This window comes from Xyrauchen texanus, chromosome 9 (genome assembly GCF_025860055.1).
Source record: "Xyrauchen texanus isolate HMW12.3.18 chromosome 9, RBS_HiC_50CHRs, whole genome shotgun sequence".
In the NCBI taxonomy this organism is placed as follows: Eukaryota; Metazoa; Chordata; class Actinopteri; order Cypriniformes; family Catostomidae; genus Xyrauchen; species Xyrauchen texanus.
The window spans coordinates 19,460,220-19,485,751 of NC_068284.1; the positions used below are offsets into that span (position 1 = coordinate 19,460,220).

General features: G+C 36.8%; 3 protein-coding genes across 7 annotated transcripts in view; 1 reads left to right on the forward strand and 2 right to left on the reverse strand.

The window, feature by feature from the left end:
- The window catches only part of LOC127649439 (rho GTPase-activating protein 29-like), a 51,667-nt gene extending 42,760 nt beyond the window's left edge, over positions 1-8,907 (reverse strand). For all 5 annotated transcript variants that reach the window (XM_052134528.1, XM_052134527.1, XM_052134526.1 and 2 more), the window contains exons 1-2: positions 8,797-8,907; positions 6,174-6,521 (exon numbers count right to left, since the gene is read on the reverse strand). In XM_052134528.1, the coding sequence (XP_051990488.1) occupies positions 6,174-6,441 (268 nt within the window). In that variant the 5' untranslated portion in view covers positions 6,442-6,521; positions 8,797-8,907. The remainder of the gene's footprint in view (positions 1-6,173; positions 6,522-8,796) is intronic.
- An 823-nt stretch (positions 8,908-9,730) lies between these two features.
- On the forward strand, positions 9,731-19,407 carry LOC127649335 (ATP-binding cassette sub-family D member 3-like). The gene is made up of 23 exons (XM_052134389.1): positions 9,731-9,881; positions 10,092-10,128; positions 10,487-10,585; positions 10,672-10,760; positions 11,129-11,198; positions 11,551-11,648; positions 11,815-11,938; positions 12,083-12,139; positions 12,224-12,366; positions 12,464-12,533; positions 12,626-12,695; positions 13,301-13,398; positions 15,301-15,392; positions 15,542-15,633; positions 15,758-15,827; positions 16,252-16,315; positions 16,436-16,513; positions 16,609-16,674; positions 16,799-16,888; positions 17,761-17,880; positions 18,054-18,158; positions 18,421-18,477; positions 18,586-19,407. Exons 1-23 carry the CDS (start codon positions 9,775-9,777, stop codon positions 18,661-18,663), a joined length of 1,974 nt encoding a protein of 657 aa, XP_051990349.1. The 5' UTR covers positions 9,731-9,774; the 3' UTR covers positions 18,664-19,407.
- Positions 19,408-20,957: 1,550 nt separating this feature from the next.
- On the reverse strand, positions 20,958-23,657 carry LOC127649513 (tissue factor-like). Its single transcript, XM_052134652.1, has 6 exons — positions 23,527-23,657; positions 23,139-23,262; positions 22,778-22,971; positions 22,473-22,651; positions 22,198-22,366; positions 20,958-21,756 (listed from the first exon to the last, which is right to left on the reverse strand). Exons 1-6 carry the CDS (start codon positions 23,594-23,596, stop codon positions 21,623-21,625), a joined length of 870 nt encoding a protein of 289 aa, XP_051990612.1. The 5' UTR covers positions 23,597-23,657; the 3' UTR covers positions 20,958-21,622.
- Positions 23,658-25,532: the final 1,875 nt, after the last annotated feature.

Here is a 25,532-nt window from a genome sequence, read left to right on the forward strand (position 1 = left end):
AGTGACGATTCAGGCAAAAAATACATGTCATAATTAAAGCACATTTCAAAATATAAGCTAGAGCTGTAAATTCAAGAAATTGTAACAGAAATATATTACAACTGTATAGTAAAATTTTATATTTACTGTAATAATAATAATAATAAATAATAATAATTAAGCAAAATATCACAAGCAAGACTGCTGTTGAATACAATTTTTGCAGTAAAATGCAATGACAAGTTGAATAGCTCTATTTTCAGTTGATACAAGTTTTAAGAATTTATTGATTTGACACCATTTTGACAATGGAATCAAATTAAACTCTAAAACATAAAGAGTTCTGAAAATAATAATAATAATACAGGGCTCCAGACTGCGACTAAAATGGTTGCAAATACGAACAAAAATAATTGATTGCGACAATAATTTAACCAGTCGGGTTGTGTGTGTTCATATGTGGTTTAGTCAGATATCATCTTGTGAGTTATTGAATACATCTTTAAAGCACGCACCGCCAGTGTATTTCGCACCACATTTCACCCTTTCTGTTATAATGAGCTCGCTAGTTGCTCCACTGCACGCCACAACAAACCCAACGCGAGAGATTTGCGAACAAATGACTCATTTGAACCAGGTCTTTTTCATGAAACACCCAAAAACAACTGAGGGTTTGAACTCAGGAGCACAGGTTAGCAGTTTGAATCAGATTAACATCTGGGAGTGCATACATTTCAAAATAAGATTCCCATGTATATGTAAAGCATCTTTATAATTAAAAGTCCCATATTGTGTACCACGTTTTATTCTTCTGGTAATTATTGATTGGGATTGGAGTATCACAATAAACTGTATCTGTAATTACTTTCAAATTGCACTCTTGTAGTCTCTGTGTCTGGGCCATCTGGTATTCGTAAAGATAGACTAAGCCAATATGTTAAAAATAATTTAATTATATATAGAAAGAGAGAGAGAGAGAGAGAGAGAGAGAGAGAGAGAGAATTATTATTATAATTATTCTATGTGTTCCAAGCTTTGGCAATATTGTAATATGTACAGTCATGCCAATAAAGCATTTTTTGAATTTGAATTTGAGAGATAAAGCTTTTGACAGTTAGGACAATTGACTTGTACACAACTATTACACAAGGCGCAAACATTCATTGATGATCAAGAAGGCAACACACTACTATTAGCATACTATATGTAAATATTTGTAATGTAGATTCTGAAGGGCAGTACTAAATAAACAAATCTTTTATCTCTTATATTTGTATAAATTATGAAAGGGGTGTGAACATTTGAGACAAAGGGGAATGCAAATGTATCTTCTCAACAATATATTCTGTTTATTAAACATCTGATTAATGCTTTATCAGCTGTCTTCCTTTTCTTCAGCTTTCTATCTTGTTTCTGAACAGCAATCTAAATCGAGCAATTCTGTGATTTGGCGACTAAAAACAGCCATTTGACTCCTTAATGTCTGTAATAATAATAATAATAACAAAAAGGAAAATATTTTCACATTTACATTTATGCATTTGGCAGATGCTTTTATCCAAAGCTGCTTACAGTGCCTTTATTACAGGGACAATCCCCCCGCAGCAACCTGGAGTTAAGTGCCTTGCTCAAGGACACAATGGTGGTGGCTGTGGGGATCGAACCAACAACCTACTGCTTAACAGTTTAGTGCTTTAGCCCACTACACCACCACCACTCAATTTATAATTTGATTTGGTAAAGAATAAAACAGAGTTCAGTAGGGTGCTACTTAAAAACACTTAAGCAATGCATCCTTGATTGAAAAAAGCTTGAAGGAAACATGCATTTCTTTTAATTTATTATAATTGAAATGTAACTTTTTAAATAGACTAAATGGGTGTGTTCAATAGCATATTGTCATATTAGCATATTTATGCTGTGGTACTGAAACTGGTATCAAGAACTGTGAAATTTCACTGGTATCGGTACCGAGAACTGAAATTTTGATACCGTGACAACACTAGTAGGAAGACGGGTCATTCACAATGCACCATGGGAGTAAGCGGTTGTTGCAGAAATTTTTGCAGTGAATCTGTAATTGATCAATCATTTCCCTTCAGGATCATACAGTTGAAGTGAGAAGTTTACATACAGCCAAATACATTTAAACTCAGTTTTTCACAATTCCTGACATTTAATCATAGAAAACGTTCCCTGTCTTAGGTCAGTTAGGATCACTACTTTATTTTAATAATGTGATATGGAAGAATAATAGTAGAGAGAATTATTTATTTCAGCTTTTGTTTCTTTCATCACATACCCAGCGGGGTCAGAAGTTTACATACACTTTGTTAGAATTTGGTAGCATTGCCTTTAAATTGTTTAAATTGAGTCAAACATTTTGGGTAGCCTTCCACAAGCTTCTCACAATAGGTTGCTGGAATTTGGGCCCATTCCTCCAGACAGAACTGGTTTAACTGAGTCAGGTTTGTAGGCCTCCTTGCTCACACACGCTTTTTCAGTTCTGCCCACAAATTTTCTATTTGGATAGAAGTCAGGGCTTTGTGATGGCCACTCCAGTACCTTAACTTTGTTGTCCTTAAGCCACATTTGCCACAACTTTGGAGGTATACTTGGGGTCATTGTCCATTTGGAAGACCCATTTGCGAGCTTTTACTTCCTGGCTGAGGTTTTGAGATGTTGCTTCAATATATTCACATAATTTTCCTTCCTCATGATGCCATTTATTTTATGAAGTGCATCAGTCCCTCCTGCAGCAAAGCACCCCACAACGCGATGCTGCCAACCCCATGCTTAACCCTTTTCCTTCCAAACAAAAACATTTTCATTATTGCCGTTCAATTTTTGTTTCATCAGACCAGAGGACATTTCCCCAAAAAGTAAGATCTTTCTCCCCATGTACACTTACAAACTGCAGTCTGGCTTTTTTTATGGCGGATTTGGACCAGTGGCTTCTTCCTTGCTGAGCATCCTTTCAGTTTATTTCTATATAGGACTAATTTTACTGTGGATATAGATACTTGTCTAACTGTTTCCTCCAGCATCTTCACAAGGTCCTTTCCTGTTGTTCTGGGATTGATTTGCACTTTTCGCACCAAACTACATTCATCTCTAGGAGACAGAATACACCTCCTTCCTGAGCAGTATGATGGCCGGGTGGTCTCGTGGTGTTTATACTTGCGTATTATTGTTTGTACAGATAAACTTTTTACTTACACGCTTTTGGAAATTCCTCCCAAGAATGAACCAGACTTGTGGAGGTCCACAATATTTTTTCTGATGTCGTGGCTGATTTTTCTTTATTTTTTTCCCAAGATGTCAGGCAAAGAGGCACTGAGTTTGAAGGTAGGCCTTAAAATACATCTACATTTAGCCAATTAGCCTATCAGAAGCTAATTGCCTAAAGGCTTGACATAATTTTCTGGAAATTTCCAAGCAGCTTAAAGGCACAGTTAACTTCTGACCCACTGGAATTGTGATATAGTTAATTAAAAGAGAAATAATCTGTCTGTAAATAATTGTTGGAAAAAAGTACACAAAGTAGATGTCCTAAATGACTTGCCAAAACTATAGTTTGCTAATATGAAATCTGTGGAGAGGTTAAAAAATGTGTTTTAATGAGTTCAACCTAAGTGTATGTAAACTTCTGACTTCAACTGTAAGTAGTGTAGATCTTTACCAGAAATTCTGCAATTAAACATGCTTTTTTTTTTTTAAATGAAGTTTAAATAATATGGACTGATGGCTAACCTAGCAACCTCTAAGCTCATGGTATGTCTGTCTTTATAGGTTTATAAGTTATCATCACAATCAATTATCCTATGGAAAAACTGAATGGGAACTTTTACTTCTGGAGCCCATCTGTTGCGCACTATAGCCTCTTCAGAGAAGTGTAACACACTTATTCTCTTTGTTATATGAGAATAACAAAGTAGAAACAACAAATCTATAGCTACCACACTTGTTTTACTGGTGATCCCCATTTTACAGTGCAATCAGAAAGTATTCATACCCCTTTATTTTATAATTTTTTTTTCCATTCATTTTGTTATGTCACATAAATCTACTCTTTACACCATAATGTCAAAGAAAAAATCCTGATTGTTTATAACTTTGCAAATTTGTTAAAAAGAAAAACTGAAATATCACATTGACATAAGTATTCAGATCCTTAACTCAGTACTTAGTTTAAGCACCTTAGGCAGCAATTACAGCCTCAAGTCTTTTTGGGTATGATGCCCAATTTTTTTCTGCCATTCTTCTCTGCAGATCTTCTTATGCTCTGTCAGGTTGGATGGGGACCGTCGGTGGACAGCCATGGTCAGGTCTCTCCAGAAATGTTCGATTGGTTTCAAGTCCGGGCTCTGGCTGGGCCACTCAAAGACATTCAAGAGCTGTCCCTAAGCCACATTTGTGTGTTTTCTTGGTTGTGTGCTTAGGGTCATTGTCCTGTTGGAAGGTGAACCTTCAGCCCAGTCTGAGGTCCTGAGTGCTCTGGACCAGGTTTTCATTATGATATCTCTGTATTTTGCAGCATTCAGCTTTCCTTCAACCCTGACCAGTCCCCTAGTCCATGCTGCTGAATAACACACCCACAGCATGAATCTACCATCTCCATGCTTCACCATTGGGATGGTATTGCACAGGTGATGAGCGGTGTCTGTTTCCTCCTGACATGACACTTGGAATTGAGGGCAAACAGTTCAATCTTTGTTTCATCAGACCAGAGAATCTTGTTTCTTACAGTCTGAGAATCATTTAGGTGCTTTTGTTATGTGTTTTGCACTGAGGAGAGGCTTCCGTCTGGCCACTCTACCATAAAGTCCAGATCGGTGGAGTGTTGCAGTGATGGTTGTCCATCTGCAAGTTTCTCCCATCTCCACACATGATCTCTGGAGCTCAACCAGTGACCCTCATGTTCTTGGGTCACCTCTCTTACCAAGACCATTCTCCCCCAATTGCTCAGTTTGGCTGGGCGGCCAGCTCTAGGAACAGTCCTGGTTGTATCAAAATTTTTACATTTAAGAATTATGGAGGCCACTGTGCTCTTGGGAACCTTCAGTGCAGCCAAAAGTTTGTACCTCGAGACAATCCTGTCTCTGAGCTCTGCAAGCAGTTCCTTTGACCTCATGGCTTGGTTTTTGCACTGATATGCATTTTCAGCTGTGAGACATTACAGGTGTGTTCCTTTCCAGATCATGTCCAATCAACTGAATTTACCACAAGTGGATTCCAATCAACATGTAGAAACATCTCAAAGATGATCCAGAGAAATGGGATGCACCTAACTAAATGTCATAGCAAAGGGTCTGAATACTTATGTCAATGTTATATTTCATTTTTTTTTTTCCTTTTTAATACATTTGCAAAGTTATCAAAATCAGATTTATGCTTTGTAATTATGGGGTATGGAGTTTAGATTGATGTGGAAAAAATATATAATTTAAAGGCTGCAACATAACAAAATGTGAAAAAAAATGAAGGGGTCTGAATACTTTCTGAATGCAATGTAGGTGGGGAAACGTTTTCTTCACATTAAAAAAAACATTGGAATTCCCATTGGAATGGGAAGAGTGACCAAACCTCAAGTAAATCCCATCATCTCTGCTGGGGATGGGACAGCTTGGCTATTCTTAGATGAGAAAGTATTTAAATGTGCAAATGCCACAAACCATAATTGGCCAGTCTATATGCCACAGCCCTATCATAAAGTTAAATTTTTTAGCTTTTTGACTTCATAAACATATCAATAACATTATAGCTTTCAATTCTTTCATTGTGAGTCAAAAATCCACATAGCAAGCAACACCTGGGAAAAAGAGGAATAGCCAACACCAGGCACAGTGGGTCATGTGCAGTCATGTCTATTCTAGGGGGAGATTTTCTACAACAGGGAGGCAAATTTCACAGATGCCTTGTACAGCAGGAAAGAAACACTCTCAGCAGGAGTTTACCCGTAGCATCCTCACAGACATGGCACTCCTCCAGTTACGGGAACACTAATACAGCATCATACAAGCATTCTGCATCTGCGTGTGCCGAGACGGCTGACCCTTAGTCACACTTAGTAGTAGCTGACACATCATGTAACGAACAACGATAACACAGGATCGACCACAGCTGCTATGTATCAAAGCACTTGCTTGACCCTATCATTTCAAATAACAAGCCTAAATGGCACAGAAACCCACCTTTGGATTGGAAAGCCTCCTTAAGGCTCAGCAGCACGTCAGAAAACTTGCGCACATCATTGACCAGATGCATGATGTAGTCAGGGTCTCCTCCAGGAGCCGTGATGGTGTAGTCTATTCCCATAGCACTCAGAGGGTTCATCTTAGAGCTGCGGCCCATTTCTAGCGTTTTGTTGGAGCCGGGAGATGAGGGCACGATATTGGGGTAGGAAAGACGAGCACCGCTTGTCACGCGCTTATTGCCACTGTTGCTGCCTTGTCGGAACATTCCAGCAGCCGCTTCTACCGTTACTGAGCCACCTCAGCCGCAGAACCAAGCACCCTCCTGACGATGGAGAGCTGGGTACACTGTGGAAGAAAAGGCTGATGATCATTACAACAGCTATTGACAGCTTATAACATCAGATGCAGAACTGAGAGTCCCACACAATAGTGATCGACCGATATGGTTTTTTTTAATGCCCAACGTCGATATCCAGAGAGCAGGGTGGCCGATAAGCCGATACACCACACAATTTAATATAGTAAATATCAACCATGAAATTGCTAAAAAAATTATAAACTCTTATTTAGCAATATATTTACTCAATTCCACACTAAACTTTAACTTTGTAAAAAAGATGTATTGTATTTTAATTGGTAAATAGCAGTTTCTTCTGATTTCTGTTCAGTCACCAAATTTTTGTCATTTATTAGCACATGAAAAAAACATTTTATATATTATGAAGATGGAAATAACTGTACAGACAATAAATAGTCCAGCAACCATGGATGGCATGTCCATATTAGCAATTGCATTTTCTCAACAAAAAAAACCCCAAATCAAACCAACTGTACATACAGTGCATAGTGAATAAGACATTTACTCATAGCACATGATGAAGCCCATTTACTTTGAAGTTGCACTCATGTGCTCATGTGGATCCAGCATGAGCAGCAATCTCCTGACCGTTTAAACGGCCTGGATCACCTGCTTGAATTGTCACGGACTGACCCTCAAGATTTGTGAATCAGAGGAACTTTTGATCCTGATCCTTAAGTTTTTTTATTCTGGCTGATGGAAAAAGCACTTCATAGGAAGATATTAGATAAGCGCTCAACAGGAAGAAAATGCACTATTTTCATGAGGTTTGTGAATTACATCTTTTTAAATGAGATATCTGCATATTTGCAGATTGTATATAATAGAAGTTTTATTGATATTTGCCTTTTATCATTAGAAAAGTTACAGGGAACTCTTGAGGAATGATTGTTAGAATTCGTGCTTCAGAGTAAGATTTATGAGTGCTCCACAGGATGCTGGATCAGCTGAAGTTGTGTAAGGTTGGTTTATTACATCTGTTTAAACGAGATATGTGCATATTTGTAGATGGTATTAGTCTAGGTATTAGGTATAAAACAAGACAGTTAAAAGTTACAGGGAACTGTTGAGGTGAGGGAGAATTAAACAGGCTCAAACGTGTCTGCCGCGGCTCTGATATGCAGACCATTTAAATGACACTGTGTTGTACTGGTCTATTACTGTAGTAACACGATGGCACATAACAACAAAACGAACCATGACTGGACGTTTACATGTCTCAGTCGCTTCACATGCAAACAGGCTATTCTCAGCACCCTCAAGAAACAAATCGGCCAAAGGGGAAAATGTATCGGCTGATGCGATAATTAAAACAAATCTGAATATCGGGAAAATTATCGGTCTATGCGATATATCGGTCGACCACTACCACACTATCACTGTCCTTTCTTTTGGAAAGGGTGAAGCCTTAATGGTTAAAGATCTGGTCTCGACTGGCATAGTTGACTCAAAAAAGAAAATTTTGTCATTATTATCTCACCTTCGTGTTGTTGCAAACCTTTGCAAAGTTGCAAAGTACTTTCTCCGTGGAAGGAGATATTAGGGAGGATGTTTGTTTCTGTCAAACATCTTTTGAGTTCCATGGAAGAAAGAATGTCATAGAGGTTTGAGCGTGAGTCATGAATACAGAAATACAATTTTTGGGTGAACTATCCTTTAAAGGTGCACTAAGTCATTATTTCTGCTGTATTACTATAATGAAAAATCTATATTTAATTAAAAATGAATCTTTAATCTATTTACATGCATTTTTTGTAATCAGTGACCTTTTTTCGTCTGTAATGACGTATGTTAGCTGTGGAATGAGAGTAATGCACAGATCCTTATCACTCAAAAGAAGCTTGACACCTGTCACTCAAAACAAAACCTATAAAATGCTTTCTGTGTCATGAGAGGACATGGATAAATTAATATGACCAGCTATTATCTGTGACAGAAATAAACGTCAAAGTTTGTCTTATAGTCCCAGATTAACAAGTTTGAGACTGAATTCTATATAAAAAAAAATAAACTCCTATATTATTAAAATTGTGTATTTTGTCTTAGTATTTAATTTCAGCTTCCTTAGGACCATCAGAAAACCCCTATTATTTGACAAATCTAGTCAAATGGCTAATTCAGCGCTATAGTAAACAAAATTCCTCACTTCATAGCTGCTTCACATTTTATCGCAGTTAGCTAACCAATTTACCTGTTAACTTAAATTAAACTTTTAACATGTAACTGGGTGTGTATCGAACGTCTCAAATAAGCCATACTTACTAGAATAGCTCAAAAGGAACATCATACTGCAGAACTATGAAGGTAAATCCCGTGTAAATCCATGAAAAAATCAAATGAAGCGCTCGCACAGGAACAGCTCTTCACTTCTCAACTAACGAGAGAAAAATGAGGGTTTGACTCAAAACCCACTCATGTGATCTCAAAGCAAACTTCCTATTGGCTGGCGGAGTCCGGCAGCAAGATCCGCTTGTTTTCCTCGTCAGAATCGCATGTGCAACAGTTGGACAGGAGAGCTGATATTTCAATATTAAATATAAATGTACAACAACAACAATAGTTCTACTAATTTTATTTCGGATAGAGATCAAACACGGTTTATATGTTGACCATGAGGTCCAGCGTAACTTTCAGCATATAACTGTTCAGATTATGGTTATATTATTATGAAGATTAACCGATTTTTGAGGGGGATTGTAACGAGGGACTAGGAGACTTTGGTACAGAGAGGTTGATTTCATTACACCACCGAGGACCGCGGGTTATAACTGGAAATAGATGGGGGGAAATGTCAATTATAAAGTTCATCATGATAAATTAATCAGTGTTATATAAATATAAAAACATTTCCAAAACAAAAATCAACAGAAAAATGTATTCATAAAAGCGCTGCTACATTTGAAGCACAAATAGTGACTGCAGATTATTGCACCTTTGAACAAGGACGTGACTCTGGCGACACTTCATGGTTTAAAGTGGAACTATATGTGCGTAAATACATCCGTTTGTGTAGTATTAAGTGTGTGTGTGTGTGCGCGTGCGCGCCTGTGTAGTATTAGGCGTGTGTGTGTGTGTGTGTGTGTGTGTGTGTGTGTGTGTGTGTGTGTGTGTGTGTGTGTGTGTGTGTGTGTGCGCGCGCGCGCACCCCCTCCAGAAGCTTCACGTTAAAAGTCTCGAGGACAGCAGAAGCGTGGGACCTTCACTGCCTGCCGTCGCTTCCTGATTGGTTTCACAGTGAACATGGCGGCTGTTAGTAAGTATTTGACAGCCGGCAGTTCCTCAGTCGCAGGTGCTCTGCTGTTTGCCGTGTACGTTTTAAAACAGAGACTGTCTACGGAAAGCAATGGGTAAGAACATTGCGTCTTATGTCTTTTGACTCTTGTGTCGGTTGTAACCTTTCCGACATTGAAACATCATTGACATGATGCGCAGGGGTGACTGGTTATTCATTTATTCAAAATGGTAACATACTTCTGGAAATCGGATACATTAATATTCATAGTGATTTATTTCAAGGCTGATGTATTTCTCATGCTTTACCCACTGTCATTTTATAGCGAGAAGAAGGCTTCAAATCCACTATTTAACAATAATGTAAGTATTGTTTAATCTAACTTTAATGAAATATTTCGGGTTCAATGCAAGTTAAGCATTTAAGCATCGACAGCATTTGTGACATAATGTTGATTATGACTAATTAATTTAGACCTGTCTCCCCATTTCTTTAAAAAAATTAATTAATAAATAAAAATCTGGGTTACAGTAAGGCACTTACATTGGAAGTGAATGGGGCCAATTTTTTTTTTTTTTTTTTTGCAGTCAACATAATGGCAGAGATTCTGTTGATTGATCTTAATTTATAAGATATTCCAGAATATTCAGGGTTCTAAACATTTATATATAATATGAATGTGTACACTAATACAGTTGAAATTTTGAATGGCATTTTCAGAAGGATGACAAGACAGACAAGGCTGCAGTTGACAAGGTGTTCTTTAGGCGCATTGGGCATATCATGAAAATCCTGATTCCACAGACCATTTCTAAAGAGGTGATTGCTTCAATCTATATAGGAAATTAGAAAGGCATTTGTGAGATTTTATATACAGTATATTGTTTTTTTTTATCCCATTACAGTCGGGATATTTGCTTCTCATAGCTGTCATGCTTATGGCCCGAACCTACTGCGATGTCTGGGTGATCCATAACGGGACCATGATTGAAAGGTGCACAAGATCATAGAGCCTTGATCATTATAGACATTTAACACATACTATTGTAAGATCTCAATTAGCGATGCTTCTCAAATTATTCCTAAACATTCTAAGCATTTTCTGTATATAATTGAACATATTCATCTTATCTTTTGTCATGACCATGAATGTTTATGTAAGTTACAAAGAGTCATGTCCACAATCTCTTCTTATACTTGTAGTTTCCAGTGTGATTTCTTCCTCTATTAGCACAGACACTTAGAACATGCCTGATCACTCAAATGCTGTCTGTCTTGTTTTTCTTGTAATGTGTAAAGAATACAAGCACAAAAGTTCTGTTCTTGAATGTGTGTGTTTGTGTGTGGTGATGTGGCTTGCAGTGCGATTATTGGACGTTCAACAACCACTTTCAAAAGATACTTGCTCAACTTTATCACAGTCATGCCTTTTGTAAGTGGACTAAAATGTGCAGAGTTACTGTAAGTCTGTTGACTAGGCAACATCAGTAGCATGTAAATTTATTTTATTCTCAGCGTTAAATATAGCATTTATTTACACATTATCATGTACAATTATTTCTAGACCATGATGTCCCATAATATGTCTAAAATGTAATTACTGTATTATAAACTGGGTAATGATGCATTATTTAGAGGTAATATAATATATACAACTATTTTGTTTTGTAATTTTGGTGTTTTATTGCAATTTTTGAAATTTGGTATCTTTAATTGTACATATTTTTATCCAGAGTTTTTAGATACTGGTGAACACATGGTTCTTATGTGTTTTGACTTAACAGATATCACTAGTGAATAATTTCTTGAAGCTGGGTCTCGATAAACTGAAGCTGTGCTACAGAGTGAGACTTACCAGTCACCTTTACAATGAGTACTTGACGTAAGTTTTATTCACACGTTGATTAGTGATGATTAAGTGAATCTCCTTTCATGTGTTTATTGAATTTTATAAGCTGAGTCTTTACTATTTTTGTCTTGTTTTGTACAATTTTAGTTTCTCGTTATTTATTTAATGGTCTTCAATACAATACAATATCTTTCAATAGGGGGTTCACATACTACCAAATTGGCAATTTGGACAACCGCATTGCTAATCCTGACCAGCTGATAACTCAAGATGTGGAGAAGTTCTGTAACAGTGTTGTGGATCTCTATTCCAACATCAGCAAGGTAACACAGCAATGGCACCTATTCTGTTATAGTTTATAACTTACACATACAGTCTCATTTATACAGTCCAGAACAAAAAGAGCATTTCCAATAATTTTCATTATGTGTTTATGAGCTTGATTATTTATAAAAATGTTCCTGCAGCCTCTACTGGACATATTGATCTACATCTGCAAACTGAACACATCCATTGGTGCACTTGTGAGTATCTAATTCACTACTAACTAATCCAGTGTCTCAATCTCCACAGTGTCAAGTTTCCAACATGTGCCTTCTCCTCTACAGGGCCCTGCTACTTTGCTGAGCTATCTGGTCATCTCTGGTCTCATTCTGACGAGACTGCGCAGGCCGATTGGCAAGATGACTGTAACAGAGCAGAGGTATGAGGGGGAGTACAGATACGTCAACTCTCGTCTCATCACTAACAGGTATCTATGGGTCTCTCTCCTGCAGTTTTTCTGGCTGCCTGCTTTCCTGAGATATTTAATGAAGGAAATTATTTTTGTTTTCTGCATATTGTTTCAGTGAAGAGATTGCGTTCTATAACGGGAACAGGAGAGAAAAGCAAACAATTAATGGAACCTTTCAAAAACTGGTGAGGGGAAATTAAGATATTTTTTATAGTTGTTTCATATAAACTCATCCACACAAAATATGGATGAAACCTTTAATCTTCTTGTATTACAGGTTGACCACTTGAGTCGCTTCATACATTTCCGTTTCTCGATGGGTGTCATGGACAGCATAATAGCCAAATGTAAGCAGATATGAATGAATGTTCATGTACACTCAAAGTGCTTCACATACAGTGAACACTTACGAGTGTGCAGCATCCACCTACAACAGCAGGCATAGTGCACTCACCACACACTAGCTATTGATGGAGGGGAGAGAATGATAGAGCCAATTAATGGCAGGGGATTATTAGGGAGCCATGTTTGATAAGATGGGAATATGGCCCCCTACTCCCGTTGCAGTGTGATGGGATTGTTAATGACCACAGAGAGTCAAGATCTCAGTTTAACATCTCATCTGTAGGACGGTGGCTTTTTACAATATAGTGTCCCCATCACTATACTTGGGAATTAGGACCTACACAGTCCCAGGTTGAGCACCTCTTCCAGCAGCAACCTTAGTTTTCCCAGGAGGTCTCCAATCCAGGTAATGACCAGGCTCAGCCCTGTTTGGCTTCAATAGGCAACCAGTCTTGAGCTACAGGGTGATATGGCTGCTGGCTATGAGAGGGAAACAGAATCCATATGCATACATATGAAATATAAATATGTTAGACTTGCATAGAGGAGGAAAACAACATAATTATGACCAATTAAAATTGAAAACGCATATTTTCTGATTCTCCAGATATAGCCTTGGTGGTGGGCTACCTGGTTATTAGCCGGCCCTTCCTGGACCCCACAAACAAGCGACATCTTAAGAGCACATACTCTCAGCGGCTTGAGGTGAGAAACTGTTTCAACTGTTTTTTGTCACCTTAATTCTATGTGTATTGTCTCTTATGCCATATTTCTGTAGTGCTGTCCTAAAAGTTGACCGAATTCACTTTTGTTTTTACATACATTTAAAATTTACTGTCTTTGTCTTCTGGAAAAATTGACCAAAATATTGATGACTCATTTTGCACTCCAATGAAATGCTCTCAAAAATGAACCAGGGTTATTACAGGTTTGAAAATTTCATTCATTTTTATTTAGTTTTGTGTTTTGACTTTCAATTTCTAAAAAAAATAGTTTGTTTTAATGGTTCATAAATAGTTTTTTTTTTTTTTTAAATGGCTATTTGTAGTTTTTATTTCATTTTAGTATTGTTTTAGTTTTCTTCCATTATAACAACACCAAATATGATCTGCAACACTTAACAGTAAAGTGGTATATGTTACGAGGTATTTTTAACAACTATCAATGAACGATACTTTAAGCACTTTAAATGGTTTAATGTTAATTCCAAAATATATATACTTTTAAATTTTTTTACATTCACTTATTTTCATATTCAGCACCAGAAAACAAGTAGTCGCTTATTTGCCAACTTTATGAAGTTCGTGGTCTGAAATATATTCAGAATTTATTTTTAGATCAACTAAACAAGGCTTTGTCGTGTTTTCTTTGCAATGTTTCACAGACGGCAGCTGCATTATTTGCTGTCACCAGTTTGTCATATGCTGATTTATTGTGGTGTCATCCAGAGCCTTTCCCACAGATTTATGTGCCTTTAAACATCATGTATGTAGGCGAATTGTGGAGTACATCAAGAAATCAGGCTTGAGAGATTATTATAATCCTATCATCTACCATTGATTGAAAGTACCAAAACTAAAGTAATTTTCTCTGATTCTATTTTGTTTTAGTTCATATTGTATAGTGTGCACTTTAATCGTTTTTTTATTATTATTTTTATAATTTTTTATTCCTTTTCTCCCCAATTTGGCATACCCAATTCCCAATGTTCACTAGGTCCTTGTGGTGGCACAGTTGCTCACCTCAATCCGGGTGGCAGAGGACAAATCTCAGTTGCCTCCTCTTCTGAAACAGTCAGCCCATGCATCTTGTCATGTGGCTTGCTGGGCGCGTTGTAGTGGAGACTTAAGTGCGTGTGGAGGCTCACGCTATTCCCCGCGATCTCTACGCACAACTTACCATGCGCCCCATCGAGAACGCACCATGGATTTGAATTTGCGACTCCAGGGTTGGTAGTCCACGTCATTGCTCGCTGAATTATCCAGGCACCCTCCACTTTAATAGTTTGTTTAATTTTCGTTTTTATTAAAAAGAAAACTTGCGTTTTTGTTTTTATTTTAGTTTGGTTATCATCTTCGTTTTCATTTACAATAATAACTTTGGAATGAACATGCCCCTTCCTCTAATAACACTTGTGTCTGACTAGCAATAGCAAGTAACGAATAACAGTCCATGGCTGTGATTTATATAAAAAGGCTGATATGTCCTGCCCCAACTTCGTGTTTCAATATGAAATGCGTTCAAATGGGAAAATCTGCACTCGTCAAGGAATTTAATGTGGTCATTAAGACACTGATATTGAAATATTGAAAATGTGTTTGATACACAGATATGATCAGAGAACGATATCTGAACATAATAGTAGAAGTAGTAGTTTACTTAAATCACACTATCACTATTGCACACTAATCAGCTGAGATTTGCTGTGCAAATCCTGTGTGAAGGAAGGAATAGATAATGATTCACTTGGAATTACCAACCTTTGAGCTCTCTAAATCTAATTGTTGTCATTGCCATTGTGTAATGGGTTTATTGGGTTATTAAGGATTTCCCAAGATAAATGATTGCATAGAAGATAAAAGTACTGTGTATGTTTTTATGGTGTAGGAATACTACCAGACCGGGCGGATGTTGATGAGTTTGGCACAGGCCTTGGGAAGGATTGTCCTGGCAGGCAGAGAGATGACCAGATTGTCCGGGTGAGTGTTTTGCCTCCAGTAAAGCCATTCTTTGCTTGTTCTCATGCCATCCATCTTCTTTAATCTTATCAGCCCTCCACTGTTTTCTGTCTTTCATGTGCATGAGTATTTGTGTGTGTTTCTCTGGGGGGTCTGAATCCATTTATTAGGTTCACTGCACGGATCACAGAAATTCAAGAGGTTCTTAAAGAGCTGAATTCAGGCAGATATGAACGGACCATGATCTCACAGCGATCCAAAGGTCTGGAATAGTATGCACTATGTGTTTATTTTTTGTAACTTGTCATAAGAGATGGTACTTCCAGTATCTCAGTAGATTGATGGTTTTGCTTATATCCTTTTTAATTTATTGTTGCTTTTCACAGACAATCCAGTTGAGAAAATCCCTCTCATCCCTGGGAGTGGAGAAATCATCATCGCAGACAACATAATCAAGTAAGTTACACACAACCTAAACAAACTAAAGCTATCAACACAACCAAGCTATCACAATTAGCTAGTTAACTACAGCACATTTGTGCAATCCTTATATGAAATTGTACACTTTTCTGCGAAGTCAGTTTTGTCATAAAAGATGGCATCACATGCATTTAAAAAATTTAATTATGCATAAATTAAATTGCATAAATGCAATTAAATTGTTTTTCAGCATAACATATTCAGTACTCTAAGCAATTATTCATTAAGGCTGTTAATGTTTAATAGACTATTATAAAGAAGAAGTGTTTATTAGGTGTCTTTATCTTTCTGTAGATGCAAGCTTTTAGGTTTAGGTTTCTTTTTTTTAAATTGACACATTATACCTTACCCAGAGTATATCAGCAAGTTTAACTGTATCTCTGTAAACTCTCATCCACAGGTTTGAACACATACCTTTAGCAACACCCAATGGAGACATTCTCATCCATGATTTATCTTTTGAGGTTGATATTTCAATGTATCCATAAGTAAAGTTTTCCTTGTCTAAATATATTTAGATTGTAAAGCTAGGTTTGGTCATCTGGTTTTGATTATTACCAACTTCTCTCTCCTTTACATTTCAGGTGTCATCTGGGACAAATGTGTTGGTCTGTGGTCCCAATGGCTGTGGAAAGAGTTCACTTTTCAGAGTGCTGGGAGAGGTTAGAACTGTTCCCTAGAGTAATTCTGTGAAAGTTTAAAACTGATTACAGTTTCAGTTGTTTTCATTCCCTTGCAATGTCTATTTATTTCCCAGCTTTGGCCTCTGTGTGGAGGACGCCTCACAAAACCAGAGCGAGGGAAGTTGTTCTATGTTCCTCAGGTGGGGTGAGCTAAAAGGCTCTTTCACATTGAGGTCTTTAACTGATTTCATGACAGTTAGGTTAAATGTGAAAATGTGTTTTTTTTTTATATATATAGATTTATTTGTTTGTATTTTTCCTCAGAGGCCATACATGACATTGGGTTCCCTTAGAGATCAAGTGATTTATCCTGATACAAATGAAGACCAAAAAAAGAAAGGAACATCTGATCAGGTAGTGAAATGGTTTTTTAGCAGCAGCAAAATTAGATTTGATATTTGACCCACATTTTACTCTTAATATTTCTGAACAATAATATCTATCTGACATCATTACCTCACCAAAACTGAGTGGGCCAAGTTTAATACCAAAATACATCATTGGCATCTACTTATGAGCAGACATATATTTAGGTGTTAATCTAAATGAAAGTTGCAGAAATTTGGAATGAATAGTTTTTGCAGCTTATTTTAATAGATGGCATTTTAGACTGGAAGTTTTGAGTTCTGTAAATGTACAGTTTCCATAGTACATTGAGTAATGGAAATGTTTATTTCACATGATATGACCATTTTAATCATATTGGCTTGACGAAGCCAACATACTGTAATTCTACAAACTTTGTTCAGGGGTTTTTCAAAAGTTCTAACTCAAACTCATCCTAGTGATTTCAAGCTTTATCCGCCAAACTCAGCAAAGACTGTTCTGGAATAGTTTGCTATGTCTTTTCATACTGATTAGGCTTATGGTTTTCAAACAGCAGATGATCACAAATGGGAAACTTACATTGATGTAAGTTCAGATGGCCAAATGGTCGTTAATTCAAACTCCAACTGTCAAAAACTTCAAATGAAAACAAACCCACAAAAGGCCTTTTGATCTGCTTTAAGTTGTGCTCTCTCTCTCACTATCTAACTGACTGACTGACTGACTGACAGGCAGTTTATTGGAATATTTAAACATTAAAACATTCAGGCAAGGCCTTATAAGCCAACATCAAAGTTTGTCTTGACAGACTTTACTGAATCTATTTAGTAATTGTGTTTTATATATGTACTGTATATACTTTTATTGTTGCTAATATTATATATTTTGTGACTGGTCAGGTGCTGAGGGAATACCTGGACAATGTCCAGCTGGGACATATCCTGGACAGAGAGGGGAGCTGGGAGAGTGTGCAAGACTGGATGGATGTCCTCAGTGGAGGGGAGAAGCAGAGGATGGCTGTAAGATCTTCTCCTAGAACCTACTTGAATAACTTCCTTTGTAAAACACAACTGACACATTGCTCTCTTCAGGATAATCCAGATATTATTCTGGTCTGCATAGTCATCACATCTTTAAATGTTTAATATTAGAAAGGGTGGGATGCTTTCTCATTCTTTGTTTGATTGCACAGATGGCTCGCCTGTTCTACCACAAGCCCCAGTTTGCTATTCTGGATGAGTGCACCAGTGCAGTCAGTGTTGATGTGGAGGACTTCATATACAGCCACTGCAGAAAGGTAAACAGATCTCTTGTTTTTATTCTCAGTGAATTCAAAACGTTTTATTGTTAGAGAGAAAATTCCAAGCAATACTCCTGATGCATACAGCTGGAGTGCTAACAAACGGTGGAGACCTGACAGATGGCCATCGCCACCACGATCTATTTTCTTTGTCAAAAGTGAGGACGTCAAGTATGTATTGTCTGCTCCTCTGGGAGTTTGCTAAAGAAACATCTTGTTTCCCTGAGCTCAGTTGGATTCTTCTGTTTCCTCTTTTTAGGTTGGCATCACACTGTTCACAGTCTCCCATAGGAAATCACTATGGAAGCACCACAAGGTAGAACTTTGCCCTTGACTTTCATTAGAAGGTTTCTAGAATTAAATACAAAATTCCAAGTAATGTGCTAAAGAGTCTGAAAACACTGTTTATTTTTATTTTCTCCAGTATTACTTGCACATGGATGGAAGAGGAAACTACGAGTTTAAACCCATTACGCTGGAAACCGTGGAGTTTGGCTCATAATATTGACATGGGCCTTAAACATGAGCCAATATGTGTGTAAATCGTTCATTTTCAGCAATTGAAATCAACTGAATTGAATGCAACAGTTCTAGTAAAAATAATTTTACAAACGATTTACACAAAAATTAGCTGCTTGTGTTTTATAATTCAGGCCCATTGGTACTAAATGTGTGATGCAATAATCATTCTGTACTCCATGGAATTCTTTCTTTATATACTGTAAGACATTATTGTTCAAATAACTTAACCTCGTCTAAGGGGAAGGATTGAAACTATATCTCTCAGGGAGAGGTTCAAGTACTGTGCATTATCTGAAAAGATTTTTGTATGGAATAAGATTAGGTTTGATATGTTTTAAGAATCAAACATTTGTAAGTAAAAGATGTGTTTTTATGTTGGTTCTTGATTGTATTTGTTGAGTGAAACTGGAATATTTAAGTCACTGGGTCTGGGCCATGTTGTCATCATTGTCTGGAGTTGTTTGATTCCTAAATGTCCTGAACATATTGCTGCATGCCACTGGTGTAATTATGAGCAAACCTTATCTTCATGTTAGCCGTATTATTTTAGTGTAACAGGCTGTATTTGTAAATGTTATTATATGGGAAATTTGTTTTAGGCAATAAATAGTCTTGCCTTACAAGAGTATATATACCCTTTACTAAAAAAAAAAACGTACATTTTAAAAGGTATTCTGATATATATATTTTTTTTTCAATTAACAATTTTTATTGATTCACATATATGTACCTCATTAAACAAAACATATATACAAAGAATCAAACTTAACCCCAACTATTACCCCTCCCAATCACATCCTAACCCCAACAACATAACAGTGGTCCCAAATGACATAGACACACACATGCACAAAAAAATAAATAGACAAATAAAAATAACACAACAACAATAATCACACATCTACAAAGTCCTCAAAGGCCTCCACTCTTCCCATCTTCGAGCACCACTCCTGGAAAGAGGGTGCTCCAGCCAATCTCCAGCCCCTCAAAATGATCTGCCTGGCGATCATGACTCTGGTTAAGACCCAAGTCTTTATGTTTCTATTTTCAATGTCAATGACCACCCCATCACCCAAGTAACAGTCTGGGGCAAAATGATTCCTGAATGCACATCGCACACCAGACTCTGCACCTTTAACCAAAACTGTTGTATTTCAACACACCCCCAAAAGACATGGGTTATATCTTCATTCACTGATTTATATCACCAGCAGGTGGGTGTGTCTTTAAGACAAAGCCTATACAAGGGGGGTGTATGCTATTCTCAAAAACAGTACACAGCAAGTGGTGTAGCTGAAGATACTTAAACTGACATCTGGGAATCCCAAAATATTGAACCAAATTTTCAAAGGATCTCATCACACCACTCATAAAGATCACAGAGTGTATTAACCCCCCTCGCAGTCCACTCTGACCAACTTAAAGGGGACTTATTAATGCAGTTTGGGGTTTAACCATAGGCTCAAGGCAACATTTAGATAAATTATTAAGAATTAATAATAAATTAAGAATTAAACATTCCAGACCCTTTTGTCCATAATGAGTGCAAATGTGAAATAACGGGGTGTGCTTTAACTTCTCTGGTTAGAGTAATGGAAATGCTTTGCAATGGCAAAATAGGGGAAAGAACTTGTACATTACAGAGCCAGGGAAGGGCTCTTTCTGGTGGAAGCAACCAATGAGCCATATGTCTGAGACCGAACGCATAATAAAACAAAATCTTGGGTAGGCCTAGCCCACCTTTGTCAAGCAGCCTATGCACCTTATTCAAATCTGGGGTGCTTACCACTCCAACTAAAAGACTTCGCTATGGATTCTGATATTTTAAATTCAAACCACTTAAAATTGAAATATGTTATTGTCTCATTGTTTCATGTCAGAATTAATATATTCAATATTTAGTCATTTTTAGGTGTCTTTATTTTAAGTTCAGTTGGCAATGCTCTAGATTTGAAAACCTTAACAGTGATGACTTCACCAGTTTGCAGTCTAAAGTAGACTTGCACAGTCTGAAATATGACAGGACTTGTACAGCTCTCCTCCGTTCTTGTAAGGAAATCCAATGTTGTGACGTACCCATATGCACAATTAGTTGCATTTATCAGTTAATTTCACAAATTCCATTAGTGATTAGGTCTTCTGCTGAAAGATACAGATTTTTTTTGTTTACAGTTGCAAACCACAAGGGTGAACTACTGAGACAAGGAGTCTGCAGGTCTTTTGCGGTGCCTACAAGAAGTCACTCTGTTTAGTCAGCAGGTATCTCAATCTCCTTTTTTTAAATGATCAGATAGTTTAATCAGAATATCTGAAAACCCTTCAAGATATCAGGGACTTTTTTTTAGAATATAGGAAGTATCACCCATCATTATAGTTTACCACCTCCACTCAAGGTAAAATGTGTGATATTTGGAAGCACCCTTTTTGTCACACTAAAGGTCATTGTCATAAACATAAGACAAACAGAGTGAGGGCATTTAGGAGGAGTCCAATTTTGGTACCCATGCCAAGTTTTTCTTTAAAAAAACAAAAAAAAGAATCCATATCAAATATAAATTTATTTATATTTGTATACTTTATATAAAAAAATATATATATATATAAAAATACACTATATAATTTAATGCTCTTTCAAGACAAAAACTATATACATATATAGCAGCTAATATTATACACCCACGTATTCCTGAATAAATAAAAATAATTTAATAAAATATACAGCTGTATTCACCCACATAAAAAAAAAATAAATAAAAAAAAATAAAGGTTTTAGATGTACAACATTGTGTAAGGTTTCACAGAAACCAGTCCATTTCTGCACTGCAAGTGTGCTATGCGTACACAAAACACAGACACTCAGGAATGGTTAATACACTTGTGCGGTATGCCCCATTCTGCACCTGATAAGCAGAAATGTTCTCTTCCTCAATGTCACAAATTTAGACTAATTCTTCTTTGGCCATTAGAGTTTGTTTTTGTGTTCGTTTGCAGCACAACACAATCAAAACAATTACACCAATAAAAAAAAACAGGATAATGAGTGCTGCTGCTCCGATCACAGGCAGTCCATACTCTGAGGAAAGAAAACAGGAATTGAAACATGTTAAAATTGCCATTACAATAAAATCAATACTGACAACAAATGCAAGTTATTGCACAGTTATAGATCAAATCCAGCTCAACTAACAGTTCTTTGCTAGTTTGTTAAATATTGGCAGGTTTGAAACTCCAGGTTTAAAAACTGAGGTTTCCACACAACTAGATGAAGTCAGTTATGGCAAATTATATATAATCATCCCTCCTACTACAGTTTGCAAAACCCAGTCTGGCCTCTTTACGCTTAACCATCCAGAGTTCCAAAACACTAGACAAATCTAAACAAAGCTTGCATCTTTTTAGACAACCAAGTTAGTTTCCTTCCACTTAATTGCTGGAACAAAGAGGTATCCAACATGCTGGCAGTGATAGTAAGATGAATGTAAAGTTGCGAACAAAGCACCGAGCCTCGACTTACCCTCAAATATGGTCTTGTTCACCACTGGGGAGCATTTGGGGAGGCTCCACACCCCGACACTCTTGTCTGCTTTACGAGAGGGGATATAAGCCGCCACACTGAAACAGTAACTCCGATCTACATCTAGTGCTTTAAACTCCACATTGCTTCCTTCCACAATTTCCATTTTCTGTAAACGAGCAGAGCAAAACACATGAGGACTGCAATTTTGGGAGCACTCACAAATGAAAAACATGGTGTGAGGCATGAAATCTTATTTTTTGGCCAACACTTACTTCTCCGGTGCTTCCAGCCTTGCGGTATGAGACCTTGTACTTGAGGTTTTTCTTAAAGATATCACGGATGTTTAGAGATCTCCCATCTTTGTGCAGAGCTGTGGTTGGGTCGATTATGAGCAGCATAATCTTCTTGTCCTCACGCACAACTATTTCGAACTCGGGTCTTCCAATCAGAGCTGCAGGTCAAGATCAAAATTACTATATCATAGTTTTGATAGCATGAAACCGTATTCATTGCTTGGTACAACATTGAATTTATGACCTCTTATTACAGTAGTCAAGATGCAAGGTTGGACACTCACTCTCATTGTAAGGACAGAAAGACTTTGATCTGGTAAAGGGAGGTTCATCTTGGCTAGACGTCATGCCGGGCAGCGGTTCTGAGACTACCACAGCAGAATAGACTCTCTTCAGGTCCGACAGTTCATTGGTCAGGTCACACTCGGTCTCTGAGCTTTTAATGCAGTGAGGATTTCTCTGTGTGTTACCTCCAACTCTGTAGAGACATAGTGAGAGATGTTAGTTAGAATAAAAAGGTCATTTTGGACACACACACACACACACACACACACACACACACACACACACAATTTTAGTTTTGTGTTGAAAAAGAAAGAGCAAATAAAATACATAAAGCTTGAAAAGGATATTTTGTGTACTTGCCTTGAGAATTCAACTGAGTATGTGTAGTTGACAGGTTCAGGTCCCCATGTTAGAATTGTTTTGAAATTGTAAGATGTCCATGTCAGATTTGTTGCTTTGGGAAGCTGGTCCACTTTTACTGATGCTAAATGGGAGAGAAGACAACAGTCAGACCAGTACAGCATGAAACACTTGTGAAATAAATGCGTACTTCATGTGGCTTTTTCTCTTTTATGACTCAAAGCTATCTTAAGTTCATATTACAGTTCTGTACTTGTACTGTTCTACACTATACTATTATACACTATACACTACATATACGACTTTATGGTAAATATTGGCACTCTCAGTCATCATGAAAATAAATAGTTCACATCTGGTTTATATCACGAAAACACCGTTATCTTACCTGGGGATCCGTTAACGTGCGCAAGCCAGGAGAGAAAAAGTGCTGAGAATATTACAGTTTTGCTTTCCATCGTTCTGACGGTAAATAGTCCAATTTGAGTGAGATAATATTTCGTTATACTATTCCTCTGTGTGAACCGTTTGTCAATTAAAGTATTAAGCAGACGCCTGGCTTTATAGAGTGCGTGGTGCCGCCGCGGAGGATGCGTCATGAGTCATAACTAGCGCTCCGCCTCTTTCTCTACTTTGGGGTTTTGTCACTGGCTGGGCATCCACCGACTCGCGGACCTTATGACCATATATGGTTACCCGGGTGCAAGGCTTAATGCAGATCAGCCAAGTTTTAGGACTTTTGACAAGAAGGTTATAAGTCTAGTTGTAGTTTGTGCTGTCTTTTTCTTTTATAGTGTTTACTCATTCATTTATTTGATGTTATTTAATGTACATTTGGACTGAATGAGAGAGTTATACACTTGGATAAAATTAATAATAAAATGAAGACTGTGTGTTTAACCATGATCCATCCAATCTTTGACGTTACATTTGCAGTTTTTTGTATTTATCTGTTGCAATTCAAAAGATACTTTACATTTACACACATGAATCTATGTTATTATATATATATATATATATATATATATATATATATATATATATATATATATATATATATATATATATATATATATATATAAACAGAGTGCTCTAATGCTAAGGCAGCAAAATATATCTTCACATTTTTATATTAAATTATTATTCCTGGTTCAAAGCAAGTTAAGCTCAATAAACAGCATTTGTGGCATATTGCTTATTACCACAAAATGTATCTCGACAAAAAAAAAAAAAAAAAAAAGAATAATAATAATAATAATAAAAACAATATGGGTTCCAGTGAGGCACATCATGTGAGTGAATGGTGCAAATCCTTAACAAATGCTCACTATTTCAAACGTATATCCACAAGAAATAAACAGTATGCGTGTTAACATAATTGTAGTGGGATATAATCACTTACTGACCTTTCAGTCTAATATCCCATTTTACAACTTTGTTGCCATGAAGTAACACAGAAAACTCTAAAATCCCAAACTGACTGTAAAAATGCCATTTAGAACAACATTAGCGATAGCTTAAATATTTCACAAGTTTTAACAGAAGAATTAATGTGTGCTTTTAATAAATTATATGCTTCACATTTCTGCTTTTAGACCTCCAATAGCCCCATTAACTTCCATTGTAAGTGCCTCACTCTAACTTTTTTCGCTTGGAAAGGAAGGACGAGTCAAAATAATTTTTGTAGTATTCAGCATTATGCAACAAATGCTGTCGATTGATCTTAACTTGTAGTGAACCCGGAATATTCCATTAACTGCACTATGCAGCCGATCCCTATTTCCACTTCCCATTACCAGAAGCAGTTCTTCACAAAAAAAGCTTCATTCATTTCATTCAGTCAAATGTTCCACTCTTGCGTGCCATCTTGTTGGAATGATTTGCTCTTAAGTAACTCTGTGGTTAAAAAGCTTCATACTAACTGTTGCATATAGTGTAATCACAGACAGTACTTGGCTTGTTCATGACTTTTGTTTAGCAATTTTTGTCTCCACACTGGAAAAGTGGAAGCTCTGACTAAACTTCATTGTGGGTGAATTACTTCATCCCTCTAGCAGATTCATATTCCATTTTTTTTTTTTATTTTGCATTTCACTAGTACATTTCCATCGCACTGAATTGAGTTATATTTAAATGGTGTACATTTAATGACTTCACAATAAATGTGAAGTGTTTGATGAAAATTAATTGGGAGTATGAACTTTTAATACATAGAAAACAAAATTCATACATTTTAAACAATAAAATGTGTTAAATGCAAAGCAACTACATTTGAACTAATGAATAATCTAACTAATTTAATAAGTGAAGGTCATTCAAATAAATCAAATTTAAACCATTTACTAAAATCATATTTTTTTTTTTTTTTTTTTTGAGTTTAGAGGAAATAACAGA

Bases quoted from the DNA above. Each gene is read 5' to 3' on its own strand.
- LOC127649335 (XM_052134389.1), top strand. From the start codon at position 9,775: ATGGCGGCTGTTAGTAAGTATTTGACAGCCGGCAGTTCCTCAGTCGCA. The intron at 15,634-15,757 runs GTCTGGAATAGT...TGCTTTTCACAG, and splicing joins GATCTCACAGCGATCCAAAG to ACAATCCAGTTGAGAAAATC. The intron at 18,159-18,420 runs GTAAACAGATCT...TCCTCTTTTTAG, and splicing joins TATACAGCCACTGCAGAAAG to GTTGGCATCACACTGTTCAC.
- LOC127649513 (XM_052134652.1), bottom strand. From the start codon at position 23,596: ATGGAAAGCAAAACTGTAATATTCTCAGCACTTTTTCTCTCCTGGCTT. The intron at 22,972-23,138 runs GCAAGTACACAA...ATGTCTCTACAG, and splicing joins TACTCAGTTGAATTCTCAAG to AGTTGGAGGTAACACACAGA. The intron at 21,757-22,197 runs GTAAGTCGAGGC...TTCTTTCCTCAG, and splicing joins GAACAAGACCATATTTGAGG to AGTATGGACTGCCTGTGATC.